We start from the raw sequence: 12,252 nt of genomic DNA on the forward strand, positions 1-12,252 counted from the left end.
CGCAGCAAGTTGCAGCACTGTAAAGTGCCAGTGTAAACAGTGCCCCAGCGCTGGGAGCTACGCCCCTCACTGAAGTGGTTTTTAGAGCACTGCGTCACGACCACACAAAGCATGTGTGGCAGCGCTTTAGCATTGCCAGTGTAGACTAGCCCTAAGTGATTTCCCTAGGGTCACAAAGGAAGTTTATGGTAGAGCGGGGACCTGAAAGTGATTTTCCTGAGTGCCAGCCCAGTGTCATCCTCCAAGGTGTTCCAGATGAGTTTAACCTTTCACATGTGGCAAACTGATATTCCAATGACAAGGTCAAGAAACTTCAGTAGCCATCATCAAATATTAGCAGGTCATGAAACTGGCACTCACAGAACTTCACACTCACCCCATCAATAGAAAAGCATTGTTACGGTAATTAATAGATTTTCAGATCAGAAGGGATCATTATGATCATCTAGTCTAACTTCATGCATAATATACGCACTAGAATTTCACCCAGTGATTCTTGCATCTAATCTATAATTTTTGGCTGAGTTTGAGCTTCTCTCTTAGAAAAACACCCAGCCTCAGTTTAAAATGTTCAAGTCATTTCACCACCACCGAGAATTCGCCACACTTGTATGAAAGTAGTTCCAGTGCTTAAATTTCCCTCACTATTAAAAATGTGCATCTTATTTCTAGTCAGGTTATTACTTACAAAGTTGTGGAAGTTTTTTCTGATTTGTCTGATTACTCCAGGAAAGGTGGGGCGCAGCAGTTCCTGCACACTGGAAGGCCAGGAATTGTACCTGCTATCAACTTCAAGGTTGTTGATCCACTAAGAAAAAATAAATAATTGCTTGTTAAACTAATATAACTTGCAATTAGTTAAAGTGAGACATTTGAAATAACAGAAAAGGAAGATTGCGTTTAAGCATTCTAGTTTAATAAAACACCAATTGAATTTGATCTGTTAGAAGTTACATTATGAATCTGTTTTCCCCTCTGTTGCCATGTCTTCTATCATGCACAATTTCAGATTTTCACTCCTCTTAGCATTTCCATTTTTTCCTCTATAATGATGCAAGGCCTCATCCCAAAGACACGACAATGGGATGAACACAAATGTGAAAGAAAAAGCAATAAAAGTCCAGCCTGAGGGAAAGTAACAACAGAGAAGTGTTAAATGTTTTCGATCTATAGTTAATATTGCTCCATAGTGCTGCACAAAGCTGTGAATAGTATTTAGTATTTTAATGCTTTCTGATTCTAAAGACTACCTAATCAAAGGCTGGAAAGTCTTTACTACACGATGGTGTGTAACTCATTTCTCAGGTATTAAAATGAAGCTGTATCAACCCTGTGATTTTTGGGAGGCAGGTTTTTGAACAATCCATTTCTCATCACACTACTTTGTGATGCACAATCTATCTTTTTTCTAGTTTTTGTGGCTTGGTTGGTCTCCCATTTAAGTTCCTGCAACAAAAATCTTACTAAATATCCAGTGCCTCTAGTATTTCCCTTCACCTGTTTCTTATGCCTCTGTTCAATAACAGGAGCACCATCTTAAGAGTTATACAGCATTTCTTAGCTGGCCAGTCTCTGATACAACATTTATAGCTGGCCAGTCTCCCTCCACCAAATTTACATTTTCTTAGACAATCCAGTAATGTGAAGAAGCTAAGCACAGTACTCTCCAAGGAATTCCAAATAGTGTTTGTTTCCAAGAAGTTTGCTCTTTTATTGCTGAACATGGTCGAGATGTTACAGATCACAGAGTAATTAAATGCAGTTTAGACCACTTAATTTATTCAGGGGCTTGAAAGGGTTATAGATCTTTACAGCAGTAAACTGAAATTAATGTTAAATCACAAGGAATGCAACCAGCAATGACGCTATCCACCCAGAAAGAGAGGAAAGCTGTCTAAAATCATTCTCATCTTTCTGTCTAAAATCATTCTCATCAAATTTCTTACAACCTGAGGTAACCCTCAGAAATGAAATAAAATATTAACATCAGACAGTTGTCAACAGCAAGAAGAGCCAGGCTCACTATTTCATCATCTCATTTCTGCCCAGGAGTATTTTTTTAAACAATGCAGAGAGCCTGCTTTAGGCTGATCCACATATTCAGCAAAAAAAATTAAAATTACATATTTATACAGGGACAGCCCTGAGGTAAAGGTCAGGACACCCCAAATTTCTCAGCTAGGAGGCCAGAGTTAAGGGTAGGGACAAGAGGCACTGGGAATTGTAAGACTTCCTGGAAACATCTTAGAACACAAGAGAAGAGGAAATCAGGAACTGGCTGCTTGGAGCCAGAGCTGTCCCTTGGGTAGGGCGAATCGGGGTGACAACTCCAGGTCCCGTGCTTTGGTGGGGCCCCCCCGGGCCAGTGCGATTGTTCAGCACTGTCTGTCCTGGAAGAGATGAATCCCTCACTTCCGCCCCAGGCTTTGCGCTTTGAGGAGCCATGCAAGCCAGTGCAATTGGCCAGCGCGGTCAGTCACGGAAGAGATGAATCTGTCACTTCCACCCCAGGCCCTGCACCCCTCTAAGGATGGCCCTGCTTGGAGCAGCTGGAGAACTGCATAGCCATGCTGAAAGAAGCCACCTTCCCATCAAGGGGATTCTTCTAGAAACCATACATATAGTCTGTCCTAACCCTGAAAACAGTGGGAAATCAGTCTAGTTGTTTATAGCAGAAAGACAACTGTGCTCCTTCATGACCCTTCTGTTCTTAGTCACTGTGAATTCTAACTTGGTGAGCAAGAGAAGTACCATCTCACTGTTATGTTTCTGAAATACTGTCTTTAAAGATACTAAAGTTCACCTTTTAGATTGAAGAGGTAAGTCTTGGACTCCAACTTTGTCCTTATACTTAAACAATTGTATTACAGTATCTTGCTGGCAATCTAGATGCTTTTTCCAAAGTAAAGAATTCTCTTCTATATTGCTTTGCCATGTAACAGGTAAACATTTTTTCCAAAAAAAAATCATAAAATTTTCTTTTGCTCCTTTCTCCTGAAGGCCAAGTGTGTTCCTAATTTGATTCTCTAATTGCTATATCTAGTTAGAAAGCAATTTATTTTAAATTAAAGCAGTAGGTGATTCCATGCTGGATCCAATCTTTATTTTGCACAAGTCTGACTGGTCCAATCTTCTCATGCGCTTGTTTGCTTGTTTTTTTTTCCCCAGATTCACTAATTAGATTTTATTCAGTTGAATTTACTGTCCATAGAAATAACAACAAAGCTGGAGAACTGCACATAAAAAGGAGCATTGTATAATCTCTATTTATATCCTCCAACTAAGATGTCAAAGACAGTCCTGCTTTCAATTGTGCTGCTGTAGGCAAGTCTGATCAGAAGCTAGCTATCTTCTCAGTTACATGAGCTGTTTTTCAGGCATGAAAGTATTGCACTGGATTATTTGGGTTTAATTTCCCCCCACTTGCTATGCTCTACTGGATACCTTTTATTTTGTAGTTATAATTTCTTCCACAAGGCACAGTCACGAAGCCTCTGTCTATAGCTAACCCTGCAGCACTTCATCATCTCATCCTGCCCTATCCCCAGTATCTTATTCAAACCCTTTTTCCACACACACCCCTCTCATTCAAGGGCCTCCATAACCTCACTCCCACCTAATCTCTGCTATTACTTCCTCTCTTATCTTATCTCCTCAATCTCATTCTCCTTATTGCTCCCTTAATCTCATTTTCCCTTCTCAACTACGTTTTTCTTCATTTTGGGCTCTACAAGTTAAAGAGCTGCATACCACTTGTCTGCCCACACTCTCTCTCCCTTTAAACCCAATTCTTGAACACATGAATCCCTTCCCATATTAACTTTCTTACCAATTATGCTTTCTCACCTATCTACACTCCATTATTAGGTAACACGAGCTGCATACCTACAGTCTGTATCCTAAAGAGTTTACTATCTAATATATTTTGCCACATGTTGTCAATTAAATTGTAAATTCTTTGCAGTGCAGACTCTTATTCTGCATTCTATGAAGTTCTAGCTATTCATATAAATAAGACACATAGCACTTGTATGATATGCTAAAAAGGTCTATTGAAGTGCAACTAAAAGCCCCAGGCTCAAATATCATTTTTGCTGGACAGCCTGGCTCATAAGAAAATATACTCACTGAAATAGCAGGGCTTCTGATATCCACAGCATAGTCTGAATCTGATGGCTGGATGTTTAGCTTTAGAACATTATGCAAGGAAAGGCCCTCAATTCCTAAACTGTGAAGTCCCTCCATAACACGAGCTTCATTGCGCAACACGTCAAACAAGCTAGAAGGAATACAAATCATTCAATATCACACACGTATTAAGATACAACTATTGATTTGTTCTAGCCTAAACATTACCAGATTATATTAAGGTACAATCATCATTATAAGAGTCTACAAATATTTACATTAGCATCTCAGTAATTTCGAATTGCCTCAAGAGGATTTTCTCCCAGAAAAATTATTTAACTCCAGTGTTAAATAGCACTAGGAACACACACACACACACACACACACACTCAGACTGCCCCAATATGGCAGTTTTCAGATGGACATTTTTTTCAGGGATTTAACCTTTAAGAACTAATATTTCGCTCTTCTCTTAAGATGAGAGAGTGTGTGTGTGTGTGTGTGTGAGAGAGGGAGAGAGAGTGTGACAGATGCCTGATTGATAGCACTGTAGCCCAAAATTGTTTCAAAGAACAGGCTAAAGCAATGGGCAGCAGTAGAGTGACCACACAGAAAATGTGAAAAATCAGGACAGGAGGTGGGGGGTAGTAGGTGCCTATATAAGATAAAGTCCCAAATATCGGGACTGTCCCTATAAAATCAGGACATCTGGTCACCCTAGACAGCAGCAGGGAAGGGTTGCCCTTGAGCTGATTAAGATAAATTTTGCGTAGCTTAGCCTTTCTGCTGAAACTGCCAACAAGGATGTCAACTGTAATGTGGATGTTAGGAAATGAACTGTGATTATACTTTACTAACAACCAGCCATTAGAAGGGAATACTTTGTCACTAATGACCTGCACTAGCTTTAAAATACTAGCTAATGGCTGATTAAGAAATAATAAATTAACTAGAAAACTAGTGACGAGGTATCAACTATATGCAAAAGGAACTGTGCTCAGAGAATAATTTGTCTTTTGCTCACGCCCTGGTGTCAAGTATTGCAATATACAGAGAATTCAGCTAGAAATCTTGGGAAAACGGAAAAATCTTGGAAAACTTCAGTATATTCTCAGCAGGGTGCACCAGTGATGGTACAACAACTTTAACTCCATATTTCACTTGTTGAAGGGATAAGTATGACCTACCTTTATCATTATTGTATTTTAAAAAAATAATAATTTACATTTAGTCTTTAACTCTGCTGAATTTACAAGAAATATACACGTCTCCATAAACAAGCTTAATATCTATATACACATGCAGTAACACTTTAAAGATTCTAAACCAGAACAGTTTTTTAAAGAAATTATACACGTTCATACCTAAATATGTCCTGTGTGTCTAGATCAATGTGCAGTCCATTAATGAAAAAGGCGGAATCACCAGATTGTAATCCTAATGTTCCTTTGAAGTACTAAAGGGAAGTGTAACGAAGTCATTAGACAAATGCTACAAACTAAGTAAAAATCAATGTTAAACATAAAAAAACATACATAGCATTGATTCTGTAGTGTTTCAAATCTATTAATGTCCCTGCATTTATATATTAACTCCACTAAATTCACCATATTAGTTCTCCATAGCAGCTTTTGGGTATTTCTACACTATGGGATTATTCCGATTTTAAAGAAAACGGTTTTTGGAAACAGACTGTATAAAGTTGAGTGCACACAGCCACACTAAGCACATTAATTCGGCGGTGTGCGTCCATATACCAAGGCTAGCGCCGATTTCCGGAGCGTTGCACTGTGGGTAGCTATCCCATAGTTCCCGCAGTATCCCCCACGCATTGGAATTCCAGGTTGCATGATGAGGCAAAAACAGTATTGCAGGAGATTCTGGGTAAATGTCGTCACTCAATCCTCCCTCCGTGAAAGCAACGGCAGATAATCATTTCGCGCCCTTTTCCCTGGATTGCCCGGGCAGACACCATAGCACGACAACCATGGAGCCCGTTCAGCCTTTTTTCACTGTCACCGTATGTCTACTGGATGTTGCTAACAGATACGGTACTGCAGCGCTACACAGCAGCATCCCCTTGCCTTTTGCAAGTTAGCAAAGATGGTTACCAGCCAGTCTGCTGCTTTGCAAGTTGACAATGACAGTTACCAGTTATACTGTACCGTCTGCTGCTATCATGGGTGCTCCTGGCCGGCCTCAGTGAGGTCGGCCGGGCGTGCATGGACAAAAATGGGAATGAGTCCCCAGGTCGTTCCCTCCTTTAAGTTTTGTCTAAAGGAAGAGTCAGTCCTGCCTAGAATATCAGGCAAGCCTACTAAAGAACCAGAGGGGCAAACGGCTGCTTCAGGTCAGATCCCCAGACATCCCACAGAAATGATGAGCTGCATGCCATTGTAGGGGATGCCCCTGCAACAACGCCACTCGTTGCTTCCCTCCTCCCCCACCCAGCCCTCCTGGGCTACCGTGGCAGTTATCTCCCCATTTGTGTGATGAAGTTATAAAGAACGCATGAATTTGAAACAACACTGACTTTATTGCCTCTGCAAGCAGAGATCAAAGGGGGGAGGGGAGGGCAGCCTCTAGCTGCTATGATATTCCAGGCAGGACTGAATCTCCATTAGACAAAGCTTAAAGAAGGCGATGACATATACCCTGAACCATCCGTGACAATGTTTTTGACCCTTCAGGCTTTGGGAACTCAGCCAAGAATTCAAACGGTTTTCGGAGAGTGCAGGAACTGTGAGATAGCTACAGTTGTCAGTCGCCTCTCCCTCCGTGAGCATCCATTTCATTCTTTGGCTTTCTGGTGCGCTTGTCTCAGCTCCTTAAGTTTCAGCACTGTGTTGAGTCCCTATTGTGGCCTCTGTCCATCATAGCCTTGGAGATTTTTTTCAAATGTTTTGGCATTTCGTCTATTGGAACAGAGATCTGATAGAACAGATTCATCTCCCCATACAGAGATCAGATTCAGTGTCTCCCGTATGGTCCATGCTGGAGCTCTTTTTTGATTCTGGGACTGCATGGTCACCTGTGCTGATCAGCGCTCTATGCTGGACAAACAGAAAATGAAATTCAAAAGTTTGCAGGGCTTTTTCTGTCCACCTGGCCAGTGCATCCGAGTTCAGATTGCTGTCCAGAGCAGTCACAACGGTGCACTGTGGGATAGGCCCCGGAGGCCAATACCATCGAATTGCAGCCACACTAACCCTAATTTGAAATAGCAATACCGATTTCAGCGCTACTCCCCTCGTTGGGGAGGAGTACAGATATCGATATTACGAGCCCTTTATATTGAAATAAAGGGCTTCTTTGTATGGATGGGTGCAGCGTTAATTCGGTTTAATGCTGCTAAATTTGAAATAAATTTGTAGTGTAGACCAGGCCTAAGGGTGACTTTGAATACAGCATACATGGTTTAAGTTAAATCAACTACACATAGCTTGGAGGAGAAATAGTTATGGGAGAACATGACAGCCACTTACAAGTATTTGATAGGTCGGAATGTGTTATGTAAAAGGGTAAACAACACTTCCTCATTCACTCCATCATATCCCCACTTAGTTGTCTCTTCTTAAATGAAAGATGTTCTTAATCTCTCCTCATATGGAAGCTGTTCCACACCCCTAATCATTTTGCTGCCCTTTTCTGCCCTTTTTTCAATTCTAATATATCTTTTTGAGATGGGGCAACCAGAACTGCATATAGTATTAAAGATGTGGGCATGCCAGGGATTTATATGGTAGCATTATGATATTTTCTGTCTTTTTATCTATCCCTTTCCTAAATGATTCCTAACATCGTTTGCTTTTTTGATTGGTGGTGCACATTGAGCTGATGTTTTCAGAGAGCTATCCACAATGACACCAAGATCTTTCTTGAGTGGTAACAGCTAGTATAGACCCCATCATTTTGTATGTATAGCTGGGTTTATATATTCCAATGTGCACTACTTTGCATTTATCAACACTGAATTTCATCTGCCATTTTGTAACTCTTTGCAATCAGCTGTGAACTTTACTATCTTGAGTAAGTTCATATTGTCTGCAAACTTTGCCACCTCCTTTTCCAGATCATTTATGAATATGGCGAAAAACACTAGCCTCAGTACAAATCCTTGGGGAACTCTGCTATTTAGCTCTTTCCACTGTGAAAACTGACCATTTATTCCTACACTTTGTTTCCTTTTTTTTTAAACCATTACAAATCTCTGAGAGGACTTTCCCTCTTATCCCAGGACTGCTTACTTTGCTTAAAAGCCTTTGGTGAGGAACCTCATGAAAGGCCTTCTGAAAGTCCACGTACACTATATCCACTGGTTCACACTTGTCCACATGCTAGTTGATTCCTTAAAAAATTCTAATGGATTGGTGAGGCATGATTTCCCTTTACAAAAGCTGTGTTGACTCTTCCCCAACATATCACATTCATTTATGTATCTGATAATTCTGTTCTTTACTAAAGTTTCAAATAATTTGCCTGGTACTGAAATTAGGCTTACCAGGCTATAACTGTCAGAATCACCTCTGGAGACTTTTTAAAAAATTGGCATCTCATTAGCTATCCTCCAGTCATCTGGTACAAAGGCTGATTTAAGTGGTTACATACCATAATGGGAATATGCAGAAGGCTTAAGTAAGCTTCCTGGCAACTCTGTACTGCCAGAGTGGCTCAAAGCAGCTGGAATGTACTGAGTAACTGGGTCTATAAATCTGAGCAGTTGCTGCTCATATTTTAATTCTAGAAATAGCCATCTACAAGCCTGTATTCTTCCTACAAACATGGAGCTAGCATGAAATTCAGATCTTACACAGAAAGATACTATCGCTTTGTTTTTATTTGATTACTGCTTCAAACCTGTATCTTCTACTCTATCTGAACAGTCATAACGGGTACATTTTCAGTGTATTGTACAACTCCTGCCACTGTTAATTGGTGCGGTTTGCCTAATTCCCAATGCACTGCATCAGAGCCACTTACCTATTATTTTCTTACATCAAACACTGGCACACTGGAGCCTATTTAGAAGTGCAGATGACAAAACACATACACAAGACCATACACTGGTATTAAACTACTGGCAAATGAACAAAAACTACAAACTCCTGTTCAGCCTCAAAATAATCATATCAATAATCAAGCAATCATTTACTGCACTGAGGCCCAAAATCTCCTTCTCCGCTCAGTAACAAAAGTGAAAGTCAAGAGTTGCACAGGCACATAAAGTGCTTCTGCATAAATGAGATCAGGAGGTACTTCCCTATCCAGAAATGATGTTTCTAATTGTCAGTTCAACCTGGGGATTTGACAATCAGGCAGAGTCCTTGTTGCCTTTTATATCATTTCCCAACAAAGCTCTATTAAAGGCTCCCTATTTTCTACTCCCTAAATCCTATCTTTCCTAAAGGCCACACTTCACCAACAACTCAAACATCTTTTGAATATAATCCAGAAATATGCCTAAGCAATTTTTGTATCTAAACTTCTGATGGCTTATCTTCAACTGTTCTTTACATCTTGGGAGAAACTCAGATGATTACCAAAACATATAAAGCCAGAAACTCAGCCTCAACTTCCATTCAAATGAGACCTACTTCCTTAAAAAAATCTCACAATTAACCAGGATGACTTATTGACCAAGGGCACTGACAAGGGGATACAGAGCTTTCCCTTGCTGTCACTTTGGTCAAATCCAATTCAGGTCAATGGTGACTGAAAGTAGTATATGTGTTCAAGGGTATACATGAGTTAATTAGTTAATTGTTTCAGTCCTGTTCCTAGTGGACAATCAATCACCACAAAAGTCACTACCAAAATTGACACTTGTTGGCAGTCTTAGTAGAGAGGCTAAGGACTGAAGTGGCATGGAGACCAAGTTACCACTGCTCCCGTGGATGTAATCCCTAGTTTATAGAATAACATTGAGACACTTCACCGGAGCACTGTAGGAAAGTTTGCTTGTGCTATATCAATTCCAGGAATGAAAAGAGCACTTCTTTCTACAGAGCTGTCAACTCAGCACCTCTATCAAACTTAAATTAATTTTACAAAGACAAACAAGTACAGTTAGAAGATCTTCTGAGTTCAGATTATTGTATTCTTAAATCATGGACTTAATATCCTTAATGTACATGAGGATTAAATGACAAGCATTGACAAGCAGACACTCTTCACCATTGGGAACACCTCTTATGGATCTGTGTAGAAAAGAGCCTGATACCATCTTGGACATCCCACAATCTTGCTCTCTCTTTATTTTAAGGCATCCTGGCCAAATATTTTCATACATGGGTAAGCAAAGTTAGGCTTCTTCATTCATATTTGAAATGCCAGACACTTTTATTCTGTACCCTAATATAGATTTAGGAACCTATGTACTCAAGTACAAAAATTTTGGCTTCTACTTCCCAGCACCAAAAAATAAAAAGTTGACATTTTTTAAAGGTTATTTCAAAGCTTAAAGCTATGTGAAGTGTATGAATGTACTGAATAATTTTCTATAAGCATTACCTTTTGGTTTTCTTCAATTTCTGTCCTAAGTTCCGAGGAAACAACTGTTTTCGTTATTGCTCTAAGGAAACAAAACATCATATGTGATGGATGCTGCCAGTCCTCTTTCCCACATCCCCCATCTTGTGACCCCACTTTGCATTCTTTGTCTGAAATATATCTGTAAGCTCCTCAGGGCAGGAATCTGGTATTATCTGCAACAGGAAGCACTTAACACATATTTGGGCACCATTAAAGTAATAAGAAGACAGACCAAGTAACAGCTTTCAGAACTCACTCTTCTATCCAATGCTATCCTGACACCCTTACCCCAGGCAGCAACTACCACTTAAAAGACTAAACTCCAACTCTGGAATGTACCAAGCCTTAAATTCAACACAGGAAGTCATAGTAAAGTGAGTGCTACCACCATTTCTCTACTCCAGCATTTTAAATTTTAATTGGTGAATAGGGACCTTCTCTAGTATAAACTCATTTGTACACAAGAAGAACTTGTAAGAGGCAATTAAGGATTATTTTAGCGTAGCAACTTTAAGCTTCATAGTGTGGTAATTAAGAGTCAGAACACTGCACACCTGATCCTTGCCAGAAAGCCATAGGTGCTGGAACTAGGGGTGCGGGTGGGGGAGGAGGGTGTGGTACAGCACCCTCTGGCATGAAGTAGTTTCCATCACATACAAGGTTTACAGTTTGGTTCAATGTCTCTCAGCACCTCCACTATAAAAATTGTTCTGGCTCCCCTGCTTTCAGCAGAACAGCAAAGATTTCATCAACGGAATCCAAGAACCTGTGAAACTTTTCATATTAAAAACACAGACTCAAAACAATGGTGGAGTCAGCCAACATTTAATGGCTAAGTTAAAAGGCAGTTCGTGAATGTCAATACAAAGCTAAGGATATATAGCAGATGTGTACATGTACGTAATTGAATGTCTGAAAATCTCCCTTTCTGACATGGTTTGGATTTTGCTAGTTCTCAGACTGTTATCTCTTTAGTATCTACCTCTATGTCAGTACAGGGACCAACATGATGAGGCCCCAATTCTGATCAAAGTTTATGAGCACTACCATAACACAAATATTAGATTACATACAAAAAGCTATATTAAAAGAACGTTAAAATTGAAAAATCAAATACGCAAAAGTTGGGAAATGTAACTTTTATTCAGCTTCCTTGTGAGTATGCAATAGTCTTGACCACATTATATGGGAAGCCTGTGACAGGGCCAGGAATAGAATCCAGTTCTCTGGGATCCCAATCCAATGCCTTAAACACAAAAGAACATGAATTCCCTTCTTGCAGCCCTCTGCCTCATTCCTTGCCCATTCTGTGAATGGAACAAATAGCATATGAGAATATAATCAAGTCTGCACCATGTGCATACAGGGAGACTGAATTAAGACATACCTCTACCTCAGGAGCCAAAATATGTGCTGGGGGGAGGGGAAGAGGGTATGAGACTTTGTTCAGTAATACTTGCTGTGAAGTGCACAAAATTATTAACACCAGACAATGGAAGAGACAAGACTAGAACACATGGCCTCCTTATGGTGCCCAGCATACCTCCCACTACATCAAAGGGGCAGCAGTAGCTGCTGTATCATTCCTGCCAT

General features: G+C 40.2%; 1 protein-coding gene across 3 annotated transcripts in view; it reads right to left on the reverse strand.

Moving 5' to 3' along the window:
• The window catches only part of UGGT1 (UDP-glucose glycoprotein glucosyltransferase 1), a 90,870-nt gene that overhangs the window by 55,059 nt on the left and 23,559 nt on the right, over positions 1-12,252 (reverse strand). For all 3 annotated transcript variants that reach the window (XM_030574785.1, XM_030574783.1, XM_030574784.1), the window contains exons 11-14: positions 10,639-10,699; positions 5,493-5,584; positions 4,129-4,279; positions 689-808 (exon numbers count right to left, since the gene is read on the reverse strand). In XM_030574785.1, the coding sequence (XP_030430645.1) occupies positions 689-808; positions 4,129-4,279; positions 5,493-5,584; positions 10,639-10,699 (424 nt within the window). The remainder of the gene's footprint in view (positions 1-688; positions 809-4,128; positions 4,280-5,492; positions 5,585-10,638; positions 10,700-12,252) is intronic.

The sequence above is a fragment of the Gopherus evgoodei genome, chromosome 9, assembly GCF_007399415.2.
Source record: "Gopherus evgoodei ecotype Sinaloan lineage chromosome 9, rGopEvg1_v1.p, whole genome shotgun sequence".
NCBI classification, from domain to species: Eukaryota; Metazoa; Chordata; order Testudines; family Testudinidae; genus Gopherus; species Gopherus evgoodei.